At 53.7% G+C, this 27959-nt stretch overlaps 1 protein-coding gene across 1 annotated transcript; it reads left to right on the top strand.

Annotated features, from left to right (window-relative positions):
- Window positions 1-6858: 6858 nt before the first annotated feature.
- On the top strand, window positions 6859-27911 carry Cadm4 (cell adhesion molecule 4). Its single transcript, XM_051162575.1, has 9 exons — window positions 6859-6933; window positions 23013-23159; window positions 23369-23521; window positions 23793-23927; window positions 24369-24533; window positions 24632-24722; window positions 25728-25900; window positions 26254-26382; window positions 26970-27911. The coding sequence occupies exons 1-9, from the start codon at window positions 6870-6872 to the stop codon at window positions 27077-27079; spliced, it is 1167 nt and encodes a 388-aa protein (XP_051018532.1). The 5' UTR covers window positions 6859-6869; the 3' UTR covers window positions 27080-27911.
- The last annotated feature ends 48 nt before the right edge of the window (window positions 27912-27959 follow it).

Here is a 27959-nt window from a genome sequence, read left to right on the forward strand (position 1 = left end):
CGCACACAGATTTATACCTGCATGCCTGTGTGGGCAAGAGGTCAACCTCGGGTATCATTCCTCAAGCAGGTGGCCTCCATCTTGGTTTTGAGACAGCCCCATTCTCACTTCTTACTGCCCTGGAGCTCACACAGTAGGCTGGGCTAGCTGGTCAGGAAGCCCCTGGGATCCTCCAACCTCCCCAGTGATGGGATTACAAGTGTGGGCTACACATCACACCTCAGCTTTTGGGTTGTTTTTTGTTTTTGTTTTTTTTTTAAGATTTATTTATTTATTATTATGTATACAGTGCTCTGTCTGCATGTACACCGCAAGCCAGAAGAGGGCGCCATATCACAATACACCATGTGGTTGCTGGGAATTGAACTCAGAACCTTTGGAAGAGCAGGTGGCACTCTTAACCACTGAGCCATCTCTCCAACCCTGTTTTTGTTTTTGTTTTTGTTTTTTTTTAAACATGGGTCTGGGCATCAAACTCAGATCCTCACACTTGTGCACCAAATACTGCGTAATGAGCTATGTCTGCCCAGACTTCAGCATCTCCCCTCCCTTTCCCCTAAAACCCCCTCTCTCTTTCCCTTTGGCTCTCTCACCCTCCCTCCCTACCTCCATCCCTCTCTCAGCTTCACCCTCCCCCCCATCCCCCAATTTACCCCCTCCCCCCCTACTGTACCCCCATCCCCCTCACCCCCGCTTCTCTCTAGCCCCCCCCAACTTCTCTCCAGCCCGCCTACTTTGACTCCCCCCCACTTTTAACAGATCTACCTACTGTGGGGCAAAAGGCCCAAACGACTTGAATCCCTTTCTCCAGGTTCTCACATTGGATCCACCAAAGCCAGTTCTGCCCATGGCTCCCCTCTGCTTAGGGCCAGGGAAGGTCACTCCCTGTCCTGTAGTTCTCACGACTTACAGCCCACTCATGGGGAGCCAGGAAACAGACCCTGTGGGAGGGATCCTGCCACAAGTAAGAAGTGACTGAGAAAAGAAAAAAAGAGAGAAAAAAAAAAAAAGCCAGAAAATTTCCCACCCCTTAGAATGTTCTAGTTAGCACACAGGGTCGCGTCCACGTAATCAGTATGAATCATGTGGCCAAGACTGCACCCAACTCAAAGTGGCTGATAGAAGAAAAAAAGGAAATTGATTTTTCTCATAGAAAAAGCAGCTGTCAGTTAGGGGACTCCCGAGTTGATTAACTCAGTGGTTCCACCATGTCCAAACTGGCTCAGGCTTGTCTACCTCATGATCACAAGATGGCTGGCTGCCTCTATTCCCGACATTACCCACCTCGTTCAGAGGCAATAGCAAAGGGGTCGTTGACGCAGGTGCTTCCTTTGGAAAAACAAAAAACAAAAAATAAAGAAAGCCTACTTTTGAACACTCAGTAGACAAACCCTGCTTGGTGTCCCATTTGCCTGACTTGTCTCACGTACCCTTGTATCATCTGGCACTACAGCAAGATCAGTGCTCTTCCTAGAAAAGAGCGAAGGGGGAGGGGGAGAGATGGGGAATGGGGGAATGAGGGATGGGGGGAAGGGTAAAGGAACTGGGAAACACTGTACAAATACGCCTCCCATGACATCCCCATGGATAATCAGTTCACGGTCCATGGCTCTCTCTTTCCTAACCCCAGAGAGTCGAGCCCAGCGACTGTATCTGTGGCATCCATCTGTGTTTCGGCGGCCGGGCGGTGGAGGCGCACGTCTTTAATCCCAGCACTCGGGGGTGGGGTGGTGGGGTGAGGTGGTGGTGGGGGGCAGAGGCAGGTGGATCCCTGTGAGTTCGAGGCCAGCCTGGTCTACAATGCGAGTCCAGGACAGCCAAGGCTACACAAAGAAACCCTGTCTCAAAAAAAAAAAAAAAAAAAAAAAAAAAATCTGTGTTTGAGAAGGCTGATTTCCTCTCTAGCCAGAGGCAGAAACTATGCTCCTCTCTGGTGTAATTAGCATAGCCCCGCCCCCTTGGTAATTGTTTTAGTTATGTGATAAAAACACTATGGCCAAAGCCACATATATGAGAAGGTCTTTAGTTGGTCTTTATCTTAGAGTTAGAGTTCATGATGGAGGGACAGATGCAAGGTGACCGGAAGAGCTGAGAACAAACGTGAGCCAAGGGGGAATGGCGTCAGTCTTTTGAACCCTCAAAGCCTGCCTCCAAGAAGGCCACACCCCCTAATCCTTCCCAGACAGTTCCATGGGCTAAAGCCCCAGTATTGAAATATAGGAGCCTAAGGGAGCCATGCTCCCTCAAACCCCCGTAGCCACGGATACCGACTTGGGGATAGGTGAGTAGCAATGCTCTGGGTCAATGAGATTGAAATCCCAGGACCCAAGAGGTAAAGGCAGGCGCTGGAGTTTGAGGTCAGTCTGGGTCCCAAAGGGAGATCCTTTGTGTGTTGAGATAGGGGAGAGACGGAGGGGAGGAGAGGCTGAGAAATGGCTCAGTGGTTAAGAGTTCCACTTGCACAATCCTGAGGACCAGACTTGGGATCGTAGCACGCATGTAACAAGCCAGGCCTGGAGCAAACGCTTGCAATTCCAGCCCCAGGGGAACTGATGTCGCCTTCTGGCTTTCATGCATGAGAGCGAGCGGGCACACGCACACACACACACACACACACACACACACGAGAGAAAGGGGGGGCGGGGAGGGAGAAAAGTGCACAGGATAGCAATCGCCCGTAGCTTTGGCGTGACCCGGTCACTTGTCTATCTTGAGAAAGGATGGTTACCCTCATCTTGAAAGATGGCTGGCAGACAGCCCGACGGGCTAGAATTACTAGTGAGGCCAGGCAGGGGGAGGAAAGGGACACTTGAACAAAGAAGTCTACTGAAGGAAACTCAAAGGAGATACTTCCCCTCCCTCACTGAAACCAGGCATCACGGGCTCCAAACTATGTAGTGGAAGCCGACCTTGAACTCCCGAAACTCCTGGTGAGTGCTGAAATTACAGGTGTGTGCCACAGGGCCACATTTCTGTGGTGCTAGGGACCAGGCCAGGGCTTTGTGCCTACTGTGTGAGCACTCTACCCACGGAGTGTCCCCAGCCCGCTTGAGTCATCTCTCTCTCTCTCTCCAGTTGGGTTGTGTGTGTGTGTGTGTGTGTGTGTGTGTGTGTGTGTGTGTGTGTCTTTTACACCAAAACCCTCTGGAAAGAGTGCCTTGAAGGGACAGGACTCCTACTCTCCTAGTGATCTGCCTTCCTCAGAAGACGCAGAGCCTAACAGATGAGATCCAAGGCCAGCGTGCCCACAGCTGGGGAAGAAGACACCAGCCGGAGACTAACGGGTGGGAACCCCACCTGCCTGTGTAGGGGAAAGGTCACTATAAGTAACTGTGGTAACTATGAGTTACCCTCTTGTGGTAATGTGATAGGTCTAGCTAGACCGTGCGGCAGCAAGTTCGGTTGAAAGCCCATCCTGGGCTGGGGAGGCGGGTCAGTTGGTGAAGTGTTCAGCTCACAAGCACGAGGGCCTGTGTTCGATTGCCAGAACTCATGTACAAAAACAAAGAAAGTAGCCTGACATGGTGATCCCCCAGGATCTGGGAGACACAGACAGGAGGAACCCTGGGGCTTGTACCAGGCAGTCTAGCCTAGCTGATGAGCATCAGGCTAGTGACAGGACTTATCTCAAAAGGGAAGAAAGATGGACAGACACTGTTTGTTTTGTTTTCTTTTCTTTTTTTCGAGACAGGGTCTCTCTGTGTAGCCCTGGCTGTCCTGGACTCACTTTGTAGACCAGGCTGGCCTTGAACTCACAGCGATCCACCTGCCTCTGCCTCCTGAGTGCTGGGATTAAAGGCGTGCGCCACCACGCCCGGCTAAGGACAGACACTGTTAGGAAAAGTACCTGCCCAGGATGCACCAAGACCAAGGTCTCAGCACAAAGGAGATGTATTAGCCCCAGGGGGACAGAGGCCAGGGAACAGGAGACAAAGACAGGAGACAGAGGACTAAGGAGAAGGGGACAGGGGAGAGGGGGAAGCAGTATCTGTCCCAGAGGGGGAGCAGGCAAAGGACTGTCTCTGGATAGGGAGGAGACAGACGTGGCCGTTAGGCAAATGGTGGTTTATAAAGGTACAAGGGGGGAAACTCTGTGTTAAGATAAGGTTTTTAGGGCCTGGAGAGATGGCTCAGAGGTTAAGAGCACTGGCTGCTCTTCCAAAGGTCCTGAGTTCAATTCCCAGCAACCACAGGGTGGCTCACAACCATCTATAGTGAGATCTGGTGCCCTCTTCTGTCCTGCAAGTGTACACGCAGGCAGAACACTATATACATAATAAATAAATAAATCTTTTTTTAAAAGATGAGGTGTTTAATTTTAATTGGGCATGTTAATTAGGTGAGCCAAAGGGAGCTCTGTATTGCTGGACTTCAATACTTTGATAGCTGGACCTTGGTAGTAGTCCCCAGAGGGGAAAGTGGCCAAATAAGGGACTAGACCTTGGTGGCCGGCTTTAGGCATGTAATCTACTGTTCAGCAAGGCAGAGGGAACCGGAGAGAAGGGCAGGGACTGCCAGACGCACGCTCACCATGCTCTGGCTGGCCAGAGTCCCTTCAGACGCGCCCGAGGAGGACTGACACCTGAGGTTTCATCCACCAGCAGCATCCACACGTAGGTGCACACACACACTTGTGCACCCACACATGTGGGAGCACATACAGAAACACATACTCACACAGACATACAGACACATACAAACACAGAAGCACACAGAAACACACACACACACATTCACACAGAAATACGCAGACATACACACAGAAAGTCACAAACACAGAAACACACACACACAAAAACACAGAAACACACACTCACACACACACACACACAAACACAGACATACAAACACAAACACAGAAAGACAAACACACATTCACACAGAAGCACACAGACATACACAGAAACACACATATTCACACAGACATACAAACACACACACACACACACACACACACACACACACGCACGCACGCATGCGTGCATGTTAATCCCCTGGTAAACCATTAAAAGGATGGAACCTTAATCCAACTACACTGCCAGCGGCTTAGAGGTGGGGCCTCTGAGCATCAATGAAATCACCAGGGTGGAGCCAGCCGGCAGCTGGGTAAGGAGAGAGACCAGGAGAGACACGTGTGTTCTCCGGCTCCCACCATGTGACAACCTGAGAGGTCTCTCAGCAAGAAAGCTATTGGCAGGTGCGCCCCCCTTACCCACCCCCCCCAGAGTGCTTGACAAAACGAACCTCCCCTCCTAACTCATCCAGTCTCTGTCTGACGGGTGTTACTGGCGACGGGAAACAGGCTAATACATCTCTCACACTTCACTCTCACCTCACCCAAGTCACCCTATTCCTCGATCTAAGTAGGAAGCCGGAAAGAAATAAAGCTGCTCAGGGCTGCGGTTCTGGAACCATGGTAGAGGGCCGAGGGCCGGAGGACAGAGAGGATGCTGGGAGCCACGGTCCTGAGACCACAGGAGTTAAGGGGAGCTTTAGGATTGAGAACACAAAGGATGTTGGGAGCTAGGCACTGGACAAGAAATGTGTTGTGTGGTGATGGTCCTTGGTTGACCTGTTTATACAACAGTTCAGAAGTGATGGGGCGGGGGGAGGAAAGCATAGCTTTTCAGAATTGGCATATGTGCACCCGGTTTACCTGCTCTCCGTGAGTCCTGTGAGAGACAGAGGCCTCTCACATCACAGTTTCTCACTCTTCTGTGTCCTATGGGTTCTAAGCCTGCTCCAAGGCCTTCAGTTGTCCACGGGGGTTCACGTACCCAAAAGAGAGAAAGGACCAAAGTGTGGAGGATGAGTCAGCCCACAGGCTGGGGAAGGGAACTTGGACCGTAGAGTGACACAGACAGACTGGACATGCCGTGAGAAGGGTGCAGAGGCTGGGTGCCACACCTGGAAGGTCGCCCCAGCGGCTTCTCCCTCCCCAGGGCGTAGGATTAAGACTTGTTTCCTGTCTGGTTAGCTGGTGAGCTTTCTGAGGGCCCCTCCCAGGGAAACAAGACTGAAACTTGAGGTATCATGGTCAGGATCAGAGGGAAGGAGCTGACCCTATTCTATGCCCTGCCCAGAGAAGTCCACACCTGCCCAGCCACCCTCTGCCCAGCCTCTCACTCTTTCCCTGCCAACATTCACCGTTGGGGCATCACATTCCTCCCCCCCCCCCAGAAGCTCACACGCGCTGCACACGCCAGCACCCTGCACCTTTGCGCGCTTCCGCCCTCCCGCGCATCTGCGGAGCATCTCCCACGCACCCCCAGTGGGTCTCCCGTGCATCTTCTGCACACCCCTTGTGCATCTTCCGCGCATCTCCCGTGAGCCTTCTATGCCTTCCCCTGTGCGTCTCCCGCGCCTCTCCCACGCATCTCTCGCGCATCTTCCGCGCACACTCCGGTGCATCTCTTGCGCATCTCCCGCGCAGCATCCTCTGGGGAGCCCCACTCGCCCAGGTTACGCCTGCGCGCACACGAGTGCACACCTTTGCACCTTCACACGACCCTCCCGACCTTCCGCTCTCCCAAGTCCTCCCCCACTGGCTCCCAAGACGCCGCCACGCTCACGCCCGCGCGCCCCCGTCCCCGCACTATCCAGAGCTCTGTACGCCCCCCCACCAAACCCCCCTCCGCCCGCGTGCGCGCCCCATGCGCGCTCCCGTCCTCCCTCTCCCCGCATTGTCTGAGGCTCACTAACCCCGTTCCGGCCCCGCCCCTCAGATGACGCCACGCCCACCCAGGCGCGCAGTGGGCGGGGAAAGGGGCGGGCCCGGGCTCGGGGGCGGGGCCAGCGGCGCGGGAGGTGCAGGTGCCGGGCCGGGAGCGAGCGGCGGCGGCGGCGGTGGCGGCGGCGGCGGCGGCACCATGGGCCGGGCCCGGCGCTTCCAGTGGCCGCTGCTGCTGCTGTGGGCGGCCGCGGCGGGGCCAGGTAGGGTGACGGAGGTGGGGGCCGGGTCGGTGGGCTGGATCCGGGTGACGAGGGAGGTGTGCGTATTGCAGTCGGGCTGGGGAGGGGGTCGCGCCGCGGTGACAGCCGGGTCGCCTGGGGGCCTGCAGAGGCCCGAACAATGCGCTTGAGTCGGGCGGGGGGGAGGTTTGGTTTGCTGCGGGAGACCCTCGTCCCCGGGACAAAGCGCAGCGCGGGCCAGAAGCCCGGAGCCGCGGGCAGGGGAGGGGGGACGCGGGCCCGGGCCGCCGTGCCGCAGCACCCCCACCCCGCACAGGCCCCGATCCCGCGGGGACAAAGGGCCTGAGACCCTCTTTCCCCTCATGTCCTCCAGCCCGCCTTCTTCAAGCCGGTCCCACTGTCCTTCGGTCCTGGTCTTTAGATCCCTCTCTTTCTGTCTGCTTCCCCCACCTCCCCCGCCCCCCCTTGTCCTCTGTCCCTCAGTCTTCAAGTCTATCCTCCGTTCTCCTTGTCTCCCCCTTCCCGTCTCTCCATTCTGCCTTTGTCCCCCACCTCTGTCCCCTTTTCCTGGGTCACTCTGCCTGCCGCCCCCCCCATTCACTCTGTTCTGTCTCCCTCTATGTCCCCATCACCATCTCTCTCCCTGTCTCCTTGACACCCTGTATCACTTCCCTTTTCTGCCCCCCATCTGTCTCATCCCCTTGTCTTTCTGTCCCCTATCAATTCACCCATTTCTCTAGCTTCCTGTTACCTAGATGCCTCCTTTCTCCTCCCTATCCCACTGTCTCCCTGGAACCCCCCACCCCCTCCTCTCTCCATCGAAGTATTTCCTCCTTGCTCTTTGAGTGAAGTCAGGCAAGGCAGCCACAGTCTATCTAGATGTGTGAAATGGGATAGGGAACGCTGGCATGTGGGCACACACGTGGATTCCACAAATGTCTCCCCCAAACCCTCCCACCCGTTCACACACCCAGGCCGCGTTTCACAGAGGAGCCCCTCCTCTAGGACACCCACATGTCTTTCTCCCTCACCGTGGGAAGCTGAAGACCCCCCCACCCAAGACAGGGTGACCCTGAGGCTGGGGACAAGGTCAGGAAATGTCACCTGAACACTCACACTTAAGGACCCTATGTGTCTCCTCTCTACCATGGGACACTCTTCCTAGGTGGTGGGTCAAGTTACTTTGCCTAGGAATACATGACCAGGAGGTGGCTGAGCTAAGAAAAGCCGGACTGAGGTCTCCCAGGGGGAGTTGAGAGCCCAGGTGGCCCAGGGCTAGGAGCCCTCTTGCCTGGCTCCAGTTCTGCAAGTGAAGGGATTGAGCTCCATGCCTGACAACGTGAGGGTTGCAGCTGAGGACAAGGCCGGGGGCCAAGACTTTAGAAGTTCTGCCTTTCTTCTGTCGAATTCTGTAGTTGCTTCCCAACTTTCATCAGTCCCAGTCCCCCCCCCCCCCCGCCATCCCTCCTTTGCGGCGGGCATGCCCCAATTTCCCAGGTGAGAGCTTTTGGCACTCTTGGCACATTTCCGTCCATTTTTATTCTTCTTTATTCTGACGCATGGAAACCAGGCTCCTAGGCTCCTGGAGCCAGTGAGCCCAGTAAACAAAGAGCCTGGGGTTATTTAAAACGTGGACACGCTTGTTAGATACTGGAAGTCCTTAGAACCTTAATATCTGTACATTTCTAGAATTGTGGGGTTTTTTTGGGGGGGTGGGGTGGGGCATGGTGGCCTGCAATCCCAGCAGCTCTGGAGGCCGAGGCAGGAGTAACATGAGTTCCAGACTTGCTAGGATTACTACAGAGTGAGTTCGAGGCCAGCCTGGGCAAGTTAGTGATATTCTGTTTCAAAATAAAGACATAAGAAAGAAAGAAAAGAAGGAAAGAAGAGGTGCTAAGGAAATAGCTTATTTGTAATAGGTGTCTAGAATCCACCAATGAGGGGCTGGGGGTGTGGCTCAGTGAGCACTTGGCCTTGAACTAGCAGCCAGTGAGGGGCTGGGAATATAGCTTAGTGGCAATGCAGTTGGCCCTAGGTTCAATCACCAGTAGTGGAAAGTGTGTGTGTGTGTGTGTGTGTGAGAGAGAGAGAGAGACAGAGACAGAGACAGAGAGACAGAGAGAGATAGAGACAGACAGAGAGACAGACAGACAGAAAGGACAAAAAAGTTCTAGACTCTCAATGATGGGACCATTCGAGTTGACATCTGTGAAATCACATTTTGACCCACTGAGGTTGTGCAGCCCCTGGGCCCTTGAACCTCAGAGTAGCTGGCCAGTTCAGGATTCAAATCTCAGGTGCTTCTGGGAGGTGGCTTGTCCCTGGCTTGGTTTTAAAGGCACCGCTTCCTGGCACCTTAATCCTTTCTGTAAATGACCTCTAAATTACACGCTGTGGGGCTTTACAAGTGGGAGGCGAGCTTGGCGTCTTGGGGGAGAACTCCAGGCTGGCTGCTTAAAGAACTGGGTGGCAGCCTTGGCATTCCTCGCTGACATAGTTTACTGTCGGTTTCTGTCCTTCTCTGGGCCTCAGTTTCTCTTTCTCGTGTCCTCAAGGGTTCACATTTGTGATGCTTCTTTTGATATACCTCTTCTTTCTTCCTCCTCCTCCTCCTCCTCTTCCTCCTCTTTTATTTTTGGATATAGGGCCTCACCATGTGCAAAAGGCTGGCCTTAAAGTCACTATGCAGCCCCCAGTTGGTCTCAAACTCATAGCAATCCTCCTGCCTCAGACTCCCAAGTACTGGGATTATATGTCTGGTCCCCCCCCCCCCCCGCCCACCTTTTTTTTTTAATCAGATTTTTTTTTTTTTTTTTTTTTTTTTTTTTGGTTTTTTGAGACAGGGTCTCTCTGTGTAGCCTTGGCTGTCCTGGACTCACTTTGTAGTACAGGCTGGCCTCGAACTCACAGCGATCCGCCTGCCTCTGCCTCCCGAGTGCTGGGATTAAAGGCGTGCGCCCCCACGCCCGGCTTTAAATCAGATTTTTATGAAGGGCCTTGACCATCCGTTTTATGGAGGCATTGGTAGTCACCACATCTCCTTACCCAGCCAGCACCATGTCTCTCCTGCCTCACTCATCTGCTGAGATAATAAAGAAGGATGAGGTTGACACTGTCCCGGTGGATAGAAATATGTGCAAAGAGGCAGGTGCCTCCCTGAGAGCACATGGGGTTGGGGGTTGGGGTGGCCCACAGCTGAAGACTGGGTAAGAACAGAAGAAAACAGAGAAAGGTATGCAGATACTGGGAAAAAAAACAAAGAGGCTGTTAAGACTTGGGGAGCCCCTGTGTGTGGAAGGGGACTTTATTGATTCCAAGTTTCTCTTCTGGGGTGACTCACTTCTCCCTGTCCTGGTTGTAAGCTGCCATTTAGAGCCTAGAGGGACCCTCCTCTAATTGTGACTCAACCCAAAGAATGGGAGATAGATAGCTATCACTGTCCCCCACCCCCACCCCACAACCCACTCATAGACTAGATCCTGGGTCCCCAGAGTATGGGGGTGGAGGTCAGGGTCCAGCACAGATTCCAAGACCTTCGACTCAGCAGCAAGGCTCGGGCCCAGGGGTGGGTTAATGTCGTGCGAGCCTGGCCTGTCCCCGACTCTAGGGGAACACAAAGGCAGCTTTCTCTCTCCCTGGGTGTATGTGTGTGTCTGGGAGGGGGGTGTTGGAAGCAGCCAGACCCGCCAGCATCCAATGGCCCCCATGGCACCAGAACCCGAGCCACCCATGTCTTCTGCCTGTAGACATGGGGCATCTGGTCCCTTCTGTGGACACTCAGGGGGATGGGGTGGTGGGCTGCCGGGGTCTTGGTGGGGAGCAAAGTGCAGAGGAGTAACTGCTGTGTTCAGGGGGAAGTTTCCGTTCTTCTGGGAACCCCACGCTCAGGGTGACCGACCCTCTGAGGGACTCCTCGCCCACTGGCTGGGCCAGAAGCCTGGAATCCAGGGAGTCCCAAGTATCCCAGGAACGTGGGGGCCACAGGGAGGACTTTGTATAAGGCTGCTGACTCACCTCTGGACGCCCCCAGCTAAAGCCCGGGTCCCCAGACACTCGGGAGACAAAAATATGGAAGGCAGGATGGTGGTTTAGGAGTCCAAAGTTTTCAAGAGGGGAGAAGCTGGGGCTTGGACCCCGAGGTCTGAATGAGGAAGATTGGGGTCTGGATGCCTGTGTCTGAGGCGGGGAGACTGGGGCCTGGGCCCCTGTGTTTGGTGGAGAAGGGCTGGGGTCTGAACCCCTGTGTCTGAGGGAGGATGGTGGGGGTCTGGGCTCCTGTGTCTGAGGGAGGATGGTGGGGGTCTGGCTCCGTGTCTGGGGGATGATGGCGGGGGGGTCTGGGCTCCTGAGGCCCCTGTGTCAGGTGTGTGTGTGTGTGTGTGTGTGTGTGTGCGCGCACGTGCGTGTGCATGCGCACATGCTGGGGTTAGATACCTTGTCTGGGAGGATGGTGGGGGTCTGGACCCTTGTGTCTGAGGGTGATGGGGGCTGGGCCCCCTGTGTCTGAGGGGGCTGGGAGCTGGACCCCTGTGTCTGAGGAGGAGGGCTGGAAAGTGGATTTATGGGTCTGAAGAAGGAGGGGCTGGGGGTCTAAATCTGAGCTTTGAGGTAACTGGGAGGCCATACTTGTGGGTACTGAAAGAGGAAAGAGAAGCTCAGCCTCCTTGGTGGACAGAGGAAGGGGCTGGGGGTTTCCGAGGGAGGTTGAGCTGGGACCCGGGATGCCTAGGTCCTGCAAATACAGGCGCCTTCACAAGGCTGGTCTGCTGGAAGAATTGATGCTTTGTGCAAGGATGCTCGGACTCCGCCACTGATGGGGGGCTGAGGGGGGGTTCAGGCAGGACCCAGGAATGTACCAGCTTCCCAGGGGAGGGAAAAGGAAAGAGGCATGGTGCCAGGGGCCCCCTGGGGAACGGATATAGAGGGGGGTGGCTATGACCTTCCCAGAACTGTGACCTTGAGACTCCCTTGGGTATTCGCTGACTCAGGACCCAGGAAGTACTCCCCCATCCTGCTTAGTCTCTGTGGAAACATCCACCAGCTGTGCAGTGTGAACCCCTGTCTCAAGAGTCAGAGAGAGGAGGGCTGGGCCTGGACCCCTGTGTCTGAGGGAAGAAGGCTGGGTCTGAACCCCTGTTTTTGAGGGAGGAGGGCTGAGCCTGGACCCCTGGGTCTGAGGGAGGAGGGCTGGCCCTGGACCCCTGTGTCTGAGGGAGGAGGGCTGGGCCTGGATCCCTGTGTCTGAGGCAGGAGGGCTGGGCCTGGACCCCTGTGGCTCCTGGGTCTGAGGGAGGAGGCCTGGGCCTTGATTCCTGTGTCTGAGAGAGGAGGGCTGTCCTGGATCATTTTGTCTGAGGGAGAAGGGCTGGGTGTGGACCCCTGTGTCTGAGAAAAGCAGGCTGTCCTAAACCTCTGTCTGAGGGAGGAGTGCTGGGCCTAGACCCTTGTGTCTGAGGGAGGAGGCCTGGGGCATGGGACAGTTGTTGTCTATGGTTGTATGAGGGTGGAGGATGCTGAGTCCCTCCATGTCACCTGACAGTCCCCTTTCCCGAACCCTCCTATCTACTTTCTCTGAGCACAGTACCCATAATAACTTCTGGCTGTCAACACCATTTCAAGGTCCATGCCCCGTCCCAAAAGTCCAGCCCCTCTCTGACCAGAAAGTCCCACCCCCCACCCCCCCCTAACCAGAAACAAAAGACTTGGGCCAATTAGTATTCTAGACAGAAACACGGTCGCTTACTGACTCCTCAGGAGGGGGAGGGAATCAAACAAAAGCCCCCCCCCAACTTCACCCCATCTGCACCCTCATGCAGAGAGCAGTTGGGGGAATATAGTGCTCCCCATAATCTCCCCATACGAAATGGCAAACATTGCCATTAACTCTTCTTGCAACCTCTCTCCTGCAACCCTCACTCTCCAGGTCTGTAAAATGGGGGGGCGGGGGGCGTAATCCACACTAGGTGTGAGGTCTGGCAGAGATAGGCTTTCAGATTTTGTTTGGTTAATTTTTGGGTTTTATTTTTTTTCTTTTTTCTTTTTTTTTCTTTTTTTAGACAGTGTCTCATATAGCCCAGGCTGGCTTAGTGAAGGATAACCTTAACCTCTTGGTCGGCCTCCCAAGCGCTGTAAATACAGGTGTGTATCATTATGTCTGGCTTGTGCAGTGTTCGGGGCTCAAACTCAGGACCTCAGGAAATGCTAGGCAAGCACTTTACCAAGTGGACCAAATCCCAGCCCAAGGCTGGAGAGATGGCTCAGAGGTTAAGAGCTCTGGCTGCTCTTCCGGAGGTCCTGAGTTCAATTCCCGGCAACCACATGATGGCTCACAACCCACCTATAATGGAGTCTGATTCCCTCTTCTGGTGTGCTGTAAAAACAGCACTCCCATACATAAAACAAACAAATAAATCTTTTAAACAGAGAGAGGGAGAGAGAGAGAGAGAGAGAGAGAGAGAGAGAGAGAGAGAGAGAGAGAGAGAGAGAGAGCGCGCTTTGGTTTTGTGAGATGGGGTTTCACTACAGGGGCCCTGGCCTGCCTGGGACTGTGTCCATCAGGATGGCCAGAAACACAGAGAGATTCACCTGCCTCTGCCTCCAGGGTGCTGTGATTGGATATATATACACCCCACACCCGGCAAGATGTTTCTTTTTTGAAAGTCTTGGACCATGCAGACAAGGTTTCACAGGGCCTGGCTTGTCCTCATAGCCTGTAATGACAGCCTTCAGAGGGGACTCTTCCTGACCCCTGCAAAGCTATCTCTGGCATCACTGCCATCTCACAGATGGCGTGAGCTCAGCTAATAAAGACCAGGGAGCTTCCTCAAGGTCACATGGATGACAGGGGCTGGAGCTGGGACCTGCCTGGCTTTTACAATGAGGTCCCCAGGCAGGGTGTGGCAGGACACGCCTGTGACCCCATCGCCAGGGGAGGCTGACCTGGGGAGACCAGAAGTTCAAGGCCAGCCTGGACTACATAGTGAGTTTGAGGATAGCTCAGTCTGCATAGTGAGACACCATCTCAAGGAAGAGCAGAACACACAAACCCAGGCAGAGCACTGTATACATAATAATAAATAAATTAAAAAACAAAAACAAAAAAACCAAACCCAAGGCTCATAACTGTTTGGGGCCTAACCGAGACCCTGACTGAGTTGTGTGGCATCTTCTGCAAGCTCACTAAATGTTTTTTATTTTTCTTTAAACTTTTATTGCTATGCTTATTTATTTGTTTTGTGTTTGTGGGTCCTGGGGAATCAAACTTGGCTTGCTGTCTTTACCCACTGAGGCATCTCGATGGCCCAGTTTTGATTTGTTTGTTTGAGTCACAGTCTCTGCTTGGTAATCTTGGCTGGTTTCAAACTCACTGTGTACACCAAGCTGGCCTTGAACTCAGGGTCCCTCTGAAGTGCTGGGTTTAAAGATTTGTGCCACCTTGCCTGATCTTGTGTATGTGTGTGTGTGTGTGTGTGTGTCCTCACACTTGGTAGGCACATGCTGCGGCACTGAGCTATGTCCCCAGCTTCTATTTAGAAAACAAAAATATTTTTTTCTTGAATTTGCGTGTAAGTACCATATTTTAATACACTAGCGACAGCTATGAAAATGTGAATTTAAATCAAAGGATATGCAAAAATATTTTTACTTTTACATGCGTGTGTGTGTGTGTGTGTGTGTGTTTGTGTGTGTTTGTGAATGTATGCCCCATGTGTGCAGGTGCCTGCAGAAGTCAGAAGGGGTATCAAATCTCCCAGAGATGGATTTACAGACAGCTGGGCACAATCTGATTCAGGTGCTGGGAACTGAACTCATGTCCTCTGGAAGAACAGCAAGTGCTCCTAACCTCTGGGCCATCTCTCAAGCCCTGATATTGATTGATTGATATATATATATTTTTTTTTTTTAAAGATTTTTTTTTTTTAAATTACAGTGTGTTAGGGTATGTATACATATGCAGCTGCCTGCAGAGACCAGGGGCATCAGATCCCCTAGACCCGGAATTCCTGGACATTGGGAGCTGCCTGAAGTTGTGGGTGCTGGGAATGAAACTCAGCTCGTGTCTGCCAGAGCAGCAAGCGATCCTCTTCACTGAGGGACTGTCTCTCCAACTCCTCAGATTTGCATTTTTGAGACAGTGTCTCCTGTAGCCCAGGCTGGCTTCCAACAGACACACAGGGGAGGATGACCTTAAACCACTGATCATCCTGACTCTGCCACCCAGATGGTGACTGAGGGCTAAGCACACTTCCTGTATGTTATTTCCATAATGGGAAGGAGCCAAAGTGATGGGGAGTGAGAGAGGAGGTCAGAGGTCAGAGGTTAGAGGTTAGAGACTTGAAGGAGCACAGAAGACAGCCCTGGGATGATGGGAGCAGAAGACAGTAACCAGGAAGAGAAAATGGCAAGTAAAGGCCAGGAAGTGGGAGCAAGTTCAGTGCCTGAGGGATGGTGAGGCCAGTTAGCGTAAAGGGTCAGAAGGGCCAGGCCTGTTCAGTACTTTGAAGGGCTCATACAGGACTTTGTGATAGACTGCCATGAGAGGACTGGCTGCTGCTACTGGGCTGGGCTAGGCTCTGAGGCCTTGCACACCACCCAGCAAGGGCCCAACCACTGAACTTCATTCATCCCTGTTAGGTGGTTTGAATACGGGCCTAGCGACCCACACCTGTCCTCACAACACTCAGGAGGCTAAAGCGGGGAAGGTCATGTGTTCAAGGCCAGCCAGGGTATGAGAGACAGGCATGGAAGATGATACCGTAAGCAGGCTCTTTGTGTGTCTACATGTAAGTGTGTGCACGTGCGTGTGTTTGTGGGGGCCAGAGGTCCAGGGTGTATGACTTTCTCAATTGCTCTCCGTCTTGCTTTTTGCTTTCATTTCTATACTTACTTCATCTGAGACAGTATCATTGTGGCCCTTGCTAGATTAGAACTCACAACATAGACCAGGCTGGCCTCGAACTCACAGAGATCCACTTGCCTTTTCCTCTTGAGTGCTTGGATTAAAGGTGTTTGCCACCACACCTGCCTTTTTTTGTTTGTTTGTCTTTGTTTACATTTTTATTTTATATGTATGAATGTTTGGGTCATATGTATGTCTGTATACTATGTATGTGCCTGGTGCCCTCGGAGTTCCAGAAGTGGTACACATGCGTATATGCAGGCAATATGCTTACACACATAAAATAAAAAATATATCTTAATTTTAAAAAGAGGAAGCTAGGAAGTGGTGGGACTTGGGAGGCAGAAGCAGGTGGATCTCATTGAGTCGGAGGCCAGCCTGGTCTACAGAACTAGTTCCAGGACAGCCAAGGCTACACAGAGAAACCCTGTCTCGGAAAACAGGAGTCCACCTAGTCAGGTACAGTGGCACAAACCTTTATTCCTGGCCAGATCTACATATCAAGTTCCAGGGCAGCCAGGTGACCAGGTAGCCAGGTGGTGGCACACCCTTTGATCCCAGCATTCAGGAGGCAGAGGCAGGCGGACCTCCGTGGGTTCGAGGCCAGCTTGATCTACGGAACAAGTTCCAGGACAGCCAAGGCTACACAGAGGAAAACCTTTCTTGAAAAAATCAAAACAGAAGAGGAAGAGGGGAAAAGAGAAAGAAAGAAATGAAATGAAAAGGGGGGGGGGGAAGCCATACAATCTGGGCATGGTGGTATGCCTGTCTTAGGATGTGAGAGGCCGGCTTGGAAGTTGAGATCCCCAGCGAGGTTCTGGGTGCGTCCAGATGCGAGGTGATGCCAGGAGAGGGTGCTGGGAGGCGAGACAGTCAAAGCCGAATGGATTCAGATATGTTATAAAGGCAAAACGTGGCAGACCTCGCTGAAGGGATGGGGGTTAGGGCTGAGGGAAAGGTCAAACGCTCGGGTGGCCTGTCGTCCTTTGGCCTGAGCCACTGAGTCGGGTGGTTTGTGGCAAACTGAACTTGTAGAAATGTAGGGAAGGAAATTCAAGTTTGTCATCCCAAGAGACGCTCGACAAAACTCAGAGGGTGGCTGAGATGCTGCCAACACAAAAGACGCCTGGAAGTAAAAAGATGTGGCTGCCCCACACCGTCCAACAAAGACTCGGACGCTTCCTACTCTCGGTTCCATCGCTCCTCCTGCCCTTTGTTTCTGGGACCCAAAACGGCTGCCAGAATTCCACATATCCCATCCTATTTCCAGGATGCATGGGGGTGTTCCAGTTTTTAAAAAAAAAAAAAAAGCCAGGCATGGTGGCGCACATGTCTTTAATCCCAGCACTCGAGAGGCAGAGGCAGGCGGATCACTGTGAGTTCGAGGCCAGCCTGGTCTACAAAGTGAGTCCAGGACAGTCAAGGCTACACAGAGAAACCTTGTCTCGAAAACTAAAAAAACAAACAAACAAACCAACAACAACAAAAAGGACTTGTCTCTTTTTTTATTAGGAATTACTCTACAAATGACTAGATGACATTTTTGCTTAGGTCCAACTGGAATAAACTTTGTCGCGTGGCTTTACCTAGCTGCAAGGGAGTCAGAAATATCTTCCTGGACAGGGGACAGTACAATAAGGATTCTTTGATGATAAGTGGAAGAGTGTTGAGATAGGAAACCGACAGCCCCTGTTTCCATCCCTCTTGGTTACCTATGCTCTTAGCAGGGAGTGTACCAGTTCTGACAGGACAGTGCACTGATTCATGGCTCGTTCCTTATAAATGGTAAAAGTTTCCCAAGGGATTGGACCTCCTCTGACTTATCTCTGGGTCCCAGCCTCAGAAACCTCCCGGACGACTAACCCACGAGACAGAATAGACGAGGCATGGAAAATCGCTTAGCTGATGTTGTTTCCTCGAGGCAGAGGCTCCTGATACAGCCCTGGGTGGACTGGGAAACCCTCCTTCCTCGGCGTCCCGAGTGTGGGGATTGTAGGTGCGTTTTATCACACCATCAGCCAGCCGTTACCATTTAAAGATAACGGGAAATGGGCTTATATCTATCTCCCAGGGCTCAGTGGGTGCAGGACACCATTCTGCGGGAAAAGGGAAACTGTGAGTTCCAGGTTCAGGGAGACAGAACCCTAATGCCCTCTTCTGGGTTCTGTGTGCACACTCATGGAGTATGTACACAAGTGTGCGTAACACACACGCACGCACACAGGCACACACGCATGCACACACAGAATAAGTATCAATCCAGAGACTGGAGAGATGGCTTGGTGGCTAAGAGCACCAGCTGCTCTTCCAAAGGACCCGGGTTTTCATACCCAGCACCCACATGTCGGTGACTCACCACCGTCTGTGATTCCCATTTCAGGGTTCAGATGCCCTCTTCTGGTCTCTGTGGCCACCAGACACACAAACGATGCACACGCATACACGCAGGCCAACTATCCCGCACACGCACATAAAATAAAGTAAAAATGTACAAAAATGAGTAAATACATTCAAATAATTAACCATCCACAGTAGTACATGTCTCTACCTCTAGCACCAGAGAGGCTGAGATAAAGAGCATCACTTGAGTCCTGAAGTTCAGAACCTCTGGGCAACCCGGTGAGATCAGACTCAGCTAACACCACAAAAGCCAATACGCAATCAATGTAGCGATTTTCCGCGCTTCTCGCCATGGCAGGCCCGCCACAAGCAAACGCCATAGCCCCTCCCCAATGCTGGACAATTACCCACATGGCCCAAAGGGATGCTGGGGCAGGACCAGAGGTCATAGGGTCCCGGATTTTGCAGTCTTGACGGTGGCCAATTTCCCCCACACTGGGATCTGGGCTGTGAGGCCCTGGGTTCAGCCACTAGTACTGATACATTGTCGGGGGAATTGGGGAAATGGGTGTTGAAGCAGAGCCCCATTGCTGGGCAGTGATAGCACATCAGGCCTTTACTTTGAGCTCTCCTGAGGCAGAGCTCTGTGAGTTCAAGCCCAGCCTGGTTTACAGAGCAAGGTCCAGGACAGCCAGGGTTGCATAGAGAAGCCCTGTCTCGGAAAATTTAAATAGATAAATAAATAAATAGAAAAAAGGAGCCGGGCGGTGGTGGTGCATGCCATTAATCCCAACACTCGGGAGGCAGAGGCAAGTGGACCGTTGTGAGTTCGAGGCCAGCCTGGTCTACAAAGTGAGTCCAGGACAGCCAAGCAGCCAAAGCTAGCACAGAGAGAACCTGTCTCTAAAAACCAAAAATAAATAAATAAATAAGGAAGGAAGGAAGACATCGCAATGCCTTTACCACAGAACCTCCAACAGCAAAAGACTATTCAATGGTAGCTATGGTAGTGTTGTTATGTTGGAGAAGAAACTGAGGGTCCTCCACGCACTTGGCTTTCAGCTCTTTTTCTTTGCTAATGGAAATGAAACCCATGACCTTGCCCAGGTCAAGCAAACGCTGAGCCACACCCCCAGCCCCTCACTGCAGGATTCTAGGCAGGGGCTCTACCACTGAGGCACGCCCCCAGCCCCTCACTGAGGGATCCTAGGCAGGAGCTCTACCACTGAGCCACGCCCCCAGCCCCTCACTGGGGGATTCTAGGCAGAGGCTCTACCACTGAGCCACGCCCCCAGCTCCTCACTTGGGGATTCTAGGAAGGGGCTCTACCACTGAGCCACACCCCAGCCCCTCACTGGGGGATTCTAGGCAGGGGCTCTGCCACTGGGCCACACTCCAGCCCCTCACTGGGGGATTCTAGGCAGGGGCTCTACCACTGAGCCACGCCCCCAGCCCCTCACTGGGGGATTCTAGGCAGGGGTTCTACCACTGAGCCACACTCCAGCCCCTCACTGGGGGATTCTAGGCAGGGGCTCTACCACTGAGCCACGCCCCCAGCCCCTCACTTGGGGATTCTAGGAAGGGGCTCTACCACTGAGCCACACCCCAGCCCCTCACTGGGGGATTCTAGGCAGGGGCTCTGCCACTGGGCCACACCCCCAGCCCCTCACTGGGGGATTCTAGGAAGGGGCTCTACCACTGAGCCACACCCCAGCCCCTCACTGGGGGATTCTAGGCAGGGGTTCTACCACTGAACCACACCCCCAGCCCCTCACTGAGGGATCCTAGGCAGGGGCTCTACCACTGAGCCACACCCCAGCCCCTCACTGGGGGATTCTAGGCAGGGGCTCTACCCACTCCCAATATTACCTTTCCAGACTTGTAATTTGTTCCTCTAATGGTTATTCAGGGTAGGCTAACTGCTGTCACAAATAATCCTGAACCTGTGTTAACAATAAATCAGAGATCTGAGTTGGGCGTGGTGATGCACATCTTTTTAAATTTTTCTATGATGATGATGATTTTATTTTGTTTTCGAGACGAGGTTTTTCCAGGTAACCCTGGTCCTTCTGTGATGCACTCTGTAGACCAGGCTGGCCTCAAACTCAGAGTACTGGGATTAAAGGTGTACACCATCAAGCCAAGCGTGGTGGCACACGCTTTTAATCCCAGCACTTGGGAGGCAGAACCAGGTCTATCTTTGTGACTTTGAAGGCAGCTTGCTCTACACAGAGTCCTAGGTCAGACAGGGCTTTGCAGAGAGACCCTTATCTTATGAAATGAGAGTAAGTCACAGGCAGGCTATGGAGACCCAGCAACTGTGGGACTCTTGTGCGGGGCCCTGCCTTTCTGTGAGCCCCTTAGATTGCCGTGGTCCCCATTAGATGTGTAGAATTGTGGGGGAGCAAGGACAAGTGGGAAGAATTACATCCATCCATCGGCCCTAAGTCAGTCACGTGACCCCCCCCACCTCTCCACAGGGATGCTGGGGGAAGCAGCATGGGTATGTGGCAGCGCCGAGGATGTCATAGTGGAACAGACCACTCGGCACTTAGTGGTTTTGGAAAATGACTGCCGAGGGCTGGAGAGATGGCTCAGAGGTTAAGAGCACTGAGCGCTCTTCCGGAGGTCATGAGTTCAATTCCCAGCAACCACATGGTGGCTCACAACCATCTATAGTGTGATCTGGTGCCCTCTTCTGGTTGTGCAGGTGTATGTGCAGGCAGAGCACTGTATACATAAGGAAGAAAGAGAGAAAGAAAGAAAGAAGGAAGGAAGGAAGGGGACAAAGTCATATGCTTGTAGCCACACCTGTGGGAGTGAGGCAGGAGGGCCAGGTGTTCAAGACCGGCTGAGTAACACAGCAAGACCTTGTCCCGGAACACCAAAGTGGTAGGGGAAGCGCTTTGTTTGTTTGTTTTTATGTATTTTTGGGTTTTTGAGACAGGGTCTCTCTGTGTAGCCTTGGCTGTCCTGGACTCGCTTTGTAGACCAGGCTGGCCTCGAACTCACAGCGATCTGCCTGCCTCTGCCTCCCGAGCGCTGGGATTAAAGGCGTGCGCCACCACCGCCCAGTTTGGGAAGCGCTTTATTGACTCAGACTCTGTGGGAGATTGGGACTGACTGGTTCAGGGGGGCAGGCTTCTCTTGGTTTACACGCGTGGGTCACCCGGCGGGGTTCAGTGAGATTGTGAGGTTCATGATGGGCTCCCATCCTCACAGGATGGGTGGCAAGGAGCTTCAAAGGGGCTGGCTGTTCTGGGCGTCTTTACCCAACAGCTTCCGGGTAGCAGATGGTGCAGAGGAAGCTGTTAGGTAAGCCTGGGCTCCGTGACTCTTACCAGATCATTTCTAGAAAAAAAGCCTCTCCCTTGTCAGGTTTGCCTCCTACTACCCGCCATGTAACTGAGGATGACCTTGAACTTCTGACCTCCTGCCTCCACCTCCAGTGCTGCCGGGGGTTACAAGGCATTCACCACCAGATCCATCTTACGCAGTGCTGGGGGACCTAACGCAGTGCTTCATGCTTGCTGGACAAACACCCTTCCTACAGACATCCCCACTCCTGTGTATGTGTGTGTGTACCCCTGTGTGCGTGTGCGCACGTGTGTGTGAGCGTGTGCGTGCATGTGTGTACATGTGTGTGCACGCGCATGTGTGTGCATGCATGTGTGCACGTGCATGCTTGTGTGTGCGCATGCATATGTGTATGTGTGCATGTGCACGTGCGTGTGTGCATGTGTGTGTGTGTGTGTGTGTGTGTGTGCTATTATTAATTTTCTTTCTTTGGTTTGTGAGTCAGGGTCTTGCTTTTGATCTTATTGCATAGCCCAGGCTGGTCTTGAACTGCAGATCAGATCCTTCTAGCCCCTGCCTTCCAAGTGATGGAACGTCATCTCTGTGCCAGCATGCCCGGTCTAGAAGATTCTGTTGGTTACTGGAAGTCAGGGGGGTAGAGCCTCCTTAAAGGGAGGGTCAGCCGAATCGGCCGGCTTGCAAAGGTCTCTCCGCCTGTAGACCAGGCTTGCCTTGAGACATCAGGAGAGGAGAAACACGGCAGGAGGGGGCACAGCGATGATGTAAACCTGTGACCTTAGCATCGGAGAGGCACAGGCAGGAGGATGCTGTGACTTCGAGGCCAGCCTGGTCTACATATGTTCCAGCCATATGTGGGAAGACAAACCCGTTAGGTGACCCTCAGTGGGTGTCCTGGTGTGAAAGAAGGCGGCCTCCTACAGCAGGTGAATTCAGCTCCAAGATCCAGTGGGGTTTCTTCTGTCCGTTCCCCTGCCTAGTGCCCCCTTTGCTCCCACAGACACGTACCATACGGAATGCTGCCCGGCTCCTCCAGAAACCGTTTTGCCCCTTCAGATTAGAGAGAGAGAGAGAACTAAAGGCCACGTTTGGTGGCTCGTGCTTGTAATCTCAGCACCCATGGAACTGAGACCGGAGGCTTGCCGTGAGTTTGAGGCTGATCTGGTCTACAGGGCGAGAGACTTGCCTCAACAAGAAGCAAAGCAGGGAGTAGGGAGATGTTCCAGCAAGGGTTCAGATCCCCAGCACCCACATAAGTCGACCCTGGTCATGGAAGCTTGCGCCAAGCCAAAGACAGGGATCGGATGGTCAGAGGAAGCTGGCAGGTGGAGGTGGCTGCTTACCAAGTCTGACCCCCTAGCTGTGTCCTCCGGGGCAGAGGGGGACAGCTTAGAGACTCTGCTTCAACGAGTAAGGTTGAACCACAGAGAAAGAGTCCCCATGTCATGGGGAGGGGTGGCTCAACACTGGAATGTGAACACACACACACACACACACACACACACGATTGAATGTCATCTCAGGGACTCTGTTTTTCTTGGTTCAGGGACGGGGCAGGAAGTGCAGACAGAGAACGTGACAGTAGCCGAGGGTGGGGTGGCTGAGATCACCTGCCGCCTGCATCAGTACGATGGATCCATAGTTGTTATCCAGAACCCGGCCCGGCAGACCCTCTTTTTCAATGGTACCCGAGGTGAGTACCGGGAAGCCCATGGACTCCCATGGTCCTGCGGGGCTGGAGTGGGGGAAGGGGTTGGAATGAGTTCCCAAGGGAGTCAGACTCAGCCGTGGTTGGGGAAAAGGCGCGCGGGGTTGCATTGGTCCTGGATGATGGCGGTGGCGGTCTGGGGAACAGAACTCCCCCCTCCCTGAACCCCCAAGTTCACGCGCTCTTTGCTCTAGCTCTGAAGGACGAGAGATTCCAGCTGGAGGAGTTTTCCCCGCGTCGAGTGCGCATCAGGCTCTCAGACGCCCGCCTGGAGGACGAGGGGGGCTACTTCTGCCAGCTCTACACGGAGGACACCCACCACCAGATCGCCACGCTGACCGTCTTAGGTACAACCCCCCGCCCTCCCCCTCCCCGCCGCCCCCAGCGCCCATCCGTCACTCACTCTCCGCTCCTCACTTGTCCTGTGAGACCCGTTCTCCCTGGCTGCTTTTAACCTCTTGGACATCTGGCTCCACCAGGCCTCTGGTCTCTGCGTTTGACCCCTGCCACCTGAGGGACCCTGGCTCCCATTGGTCCCTGGGATTCAGCAGCCAGACTGACCTGGGCCTACCTCCGTGCCTCCCTTGACACCCCCGTGCGCTCCCCTTCTCTGCGCAGTGGCTCCGGAGAATCCCGTGGTGGAGGTCCGAGAGCAAGCGGTGGAGGGCGGCGAGGTGGAACTCAGCTGCCTGGTTCCGCGGTCGCGCCCCGCAGCAGCCCTTCGCTGGTATCGCGACCGCAAGGAGCTGAAAGGTGCCCAGGGCTAAGCCGGGGTGGTTGAGCGGGGTGGGAGGTGGGGATGGGGTCGGGATGCTCGGAGTTTAGGAAAGAGGTGGGGTGGGTGGTGGACGGGTCCAGGAGAATAGCGCACAGCTTCTGACACCTCCCGGTCCGTGTTTAGCTGTTGAGCCAGGAAGGATGGCACCCGCACTTGTCACCCCTAGCATTTGGGAAGAGGGTAGGAAGGAGGGGATCAGCAGTTCAAGGTCATGCTCAGCTACCTAGCGAGTGCAAGGCCAACCTGGACCACTTGAGACCCTGCCTCAAAGCAAACTTAGACCGGACTCCTTAAGGCGTTAGAGTGACAAGAGGCGTGGCTAGGGTGAATAAGGGGAGGCGTAGCCTGCAGCCTGCCTTGGGATCCTGAGGCGGGGCAGAACCCCTGGCCTGACGTCACTGGCCTGGGTCGGGCAGGAGTGAGCAGCGGCCAGGAGAACGGCAAGGTGTGGAGCGTGGCGAGCACCGTGCGGTTCCGTGTGGACCGCAAGGACGACGGCGGGATCGTCATTTGTGAAGCGCAGAACCAGGCGCTGCCCTCGGGACACAGCAAGCAGACGCAGTACGTGCTGGATGTGCAGTGTAAGTCGCTCAGGGGTCTGCGCGCCAGCCGCCTGTCCCTAGAGGTTCCCCCATCCCCGCCACACAATCTCTCTCTCTTTTTTCCTCCTGCGCTGCAGACTCACCCACCGCGCGGATCCACGCCTCTCAAGCTGTGGTGAGGGAGGGAGACACTCTGGTGCTGACGTGTGCTGTCACAGGGAACCCCAGGTGAGATCTGACTTCTGGCTCCTAGGCGATGATGCTGGGTCCTATGGAAAGAGATTGCGAAGCCGGACTCCTGAAGAAAAGGGCTTGGAAGTGGTAGCGCTCTTCCAGCCCTGGCTACAAGTAAAAGCTGGCCTCAAGCCTGTTGGTTTTCCATTAGGAAAAGGTCGCGAGACGGCACCTTTTATTTGAATGAATAAGATTATGTGTTTAGGAATGGCTCAGCTGCTCATCCAGAAGACCCTAATTCAATTCCCGGCACCCAGAGAGCGGCTAGCAAGCCTCTGTAAGGCCAATCCTTGAGGATCCGACGCCCTCTTCTGGTTTCCGAGGGCACTGTACGCCCGAGGTGCACTGGCATACACACAGACAAAACTCTCAAACGTTTACAGTACATAATTGGCAGCGGGGGTGGGGTGGGGTGGAGTGGGCTGGAGAGATGGCTCAGAGGTTAAGAGCACTGTCTGTTCTCCCAAAGGTCCTGAGTTCGGTTCCCAGCAACCACATGGTGGCCACAACCATCTATAATGAGATCTGGTGCCCTCTTCTGGTGTGTAGGCACGCATGCAGGCAGACAACTGTATAAATAATAAATAAATGTTTAAAAAAATAATGATAATTTACAGGGGGTGGGAGGCGTACCCCTACACAGGTAAGAAAGATCAGAGGACAATTCGTGAGAATTTGTTCTGTCCCTCCAAGATGTGGCTCCCAGGAATCTAACACTTAATCAAGCTCGTTGACACGCCGCGTCATTACCCATTAGGTATCTCGTCGGCAGAGTCGTCGGATCTTCCTTTTCCCATTTTCATTGTCAGGCACTGAACCTAGCATCTTATACATAGCTGGCAAAGGGTCTACCGCGCGCGCGCGTGGCGGTAACAGGCGCTTATTTGGAAGTTAATGCTGGATCAGAGCTGTATATCCAGATCCCTGAGACGTAGGATTCTTGGGTTCCTAACCCTGCTTTTTTTTTTTTTTTTTTTTTTTACCCACTGCCCCGCCCAGGCCAAACCAGATCCGCTGGAACCGTGGGAATGAGTCTCTACCGGAGAGAGCGGAGGCGGTGGGGGAGACGCTCACGCTGCCTGGCCTGGTATCTGCCGATAATGGCACCTACACCTGCGAGGCAGCGAACAAGCACGGCCACGCGAGGGCGCTCTACGTGCTTGTGGTCTATGGTAAGGGCGGGGCGGGAGCGGGCTGCAGGGGTGTGAGGGCCCGTAAATCCGCTTAAGCCCATAAACACAAAATAAGCAACACGGTTTTTGAAACCCCCAAAGTTTAGAGTGGGATGGAATGGGGTTAGGGGTGGAAGGGTGAGGAGGTGGGTAGATACTAGGAATGGAAGACCCACCAAGCGTAAAAGATTCTCAAGGAATTGGAGCAACCAGAGAGAGAAGAGAGGGGTCGGGGTGGGCGGGCTACACGGTGGCTGGACAACAAGGAGCAAATCTGTGTGCAGAATGGCTGGGTGGCCGGGCCGCAGTAGGCTGGAGTAGGCTGTTTTTTGACGACCTTGTGCCTCTGACAGACCCCGGTGCAGTGGTAGAGGCTCAGACGTCGGTTCCCTACGCCATTGTGGGCGGCATCCTGGCGCTCCTGGTGTTTCTGATCATATGTGTGCTTGTGGGCATGGTCTGGTGCTCCGTGCGACAGAAGGGTAAGCGCGGACAGGGCCTGTGTCAACCAAGGGTGTGGTGGTGCGTTTGCTTGTGGACGGCAAGGGGGCGGGGCCTAGAGGCTGGATTGCATTTGAAATCACGCAAATGTTTTTTGCATGATACTGTTTGTGAGGGGTGGGGCTTTTGGTCCTGGGCCCTGAAAGGGCTGAGATTTAGCACAATAAGGGGAGGGATTCTGACTAATTTGTTTTTCAAATTGCTGGATTTATTGACAGCATAGACTTACGGGAATGCTATCAAAAAAAGAAAAAGAAAAGAAAAGGTTTGGGGAGGAGATAAAGGTGCCAAGGAATGGGGCGCAGTTGATAGACTTGCCTAGCTTGCACGTGGGGGATAAAAGTGTTTTTTCTGTGATTTTTTTTTTTTTTTTTTTTTTTGGAGTCTTCCTTAATTTCTCTTTTATCTCTTTCTCTGCCACTGTCTTGTGCTTCACTGAACTACACTCTGGCTCCCTCTCTCCCCCTTCCTCCATATGATGTGTCTCTTGCCGGTCCTTTTCCTATAATCCACTTCCTGGGTTCACACACACATCCCCTCCGCCCCTGGGGCGTGCTTCCGCCCCCAGGCTCCTATCTGACCCACGAGGCCAGTGGCTTGGATGAGCAGGGAGAAGCCAGGGAAGCCTTCCTCAATGGCAGCGACGGACACAAGCGGAAGGAAGAATTCTTCATCTGACTCCACCCCCCCACCTGGCAGCTGCAAGGAACCAGCAAAGACATTGACCAGAGTCCGGCATGGTGGGCTTCTCCCCCACTGCTAACACCTCAGGCATTTGGGCAGGGATTGGGGGGTGTTGGATGCCTGGATCTCTCCCAGGGCCAAAGGCTAGGGTCCAGAGGCTTAGGGTCCCCTAGGAGACAGGGACTGAAGGTCCCTTCAAGACCCCGAGTCCAAGGACGGGTAATAGGGATTTGGGTTGGGGGAAGAAAACTGGGGGAAGGCCAGAACCCCTAGGCTACAGAACCAGGTCTTGTGGGGAGGGGGTCAGATTCTGGGAAGGGTGGGGTGGGTGGGGAAGGGAAACAGATTTCTTTGGGGTCCCGGAACCCCACGCCAGCCATTGTAAGAGTTCCACAGAGCTCTGGGCACCTCTTTGCAAAGCCATGTTTGCACGGTGGGGGGAGGGGCGGGGGAGGGCGTGGAAATGGGAATTCTGTGTCTTTGTGTGAAAAACTGATGGGGGCAGTGAGGGAGGCAACCCCAACTCTTATCAGCCCTTCTCCAGGTTCCTGGGCGGCTCCTCTTCCCTCCACCTTGACCTCCCACATCTTTCCCATCCCATAATTGTCTGTCCACCCACTCCTGGGGGGGCCTTCCCAGTCTCTCCTCCAGGCCCCCCGGGGAGGGGGAAAGGAGATTGGAGGGGATGTGTGGTCTCTATGGTTTTATATATAATATATTAAAAAAAATTTCAAAAATCTGTATGAAAAATATCAGATTGCACCCCTCTCCCTCCCCATTCCTGGCTTTTGCCCCTTTTTCTTGTTTAAAAACGAAACAAAACACATTTTTGTACGGGGCGGGGAGGGGAGAGGGAGGGGGGTTGGCAATCCCA

Source organism: Acomys russatus, chromosome 19 (genome assembly GCF_903995435.1).
Source record: "Acomys russatus chromosome 19, mAcoRus1.1, whole genome shotgun sequence".
Classification (NCBI taxonomy): Eukaryota; Metazoa; Chordata; class Mammalia; order Rodentia; family Muridae; genus Acomys; species Acomys russatus.

Excerpts from the sequence above, each read along its gene's own strand:
- Cadm4 (XM_051162575.1), top strand. The coding sequence starts at position 6,870 with ATGGGCCGGGCCCGGCGCTTCCAGTGGCCGCTGCTGCTGCTGTGGGCG. Across the intron at positions 6,934-23,012 it reads GGCGGCCGCGGCGGGGCCAG|GGACGGGGCAGGAAGTGCAG; the intron begins GTAGGGTGACGG and ends TTCTTGGTTCAG. Across the intron at positions 23,160-23,368 it reads CTTTTTCAATGGTACCCGAG|CTCTGAAGGACGAGAGATTC; the intron begins GTGAGTACCGGG and ends TCTTTGCTCTAG.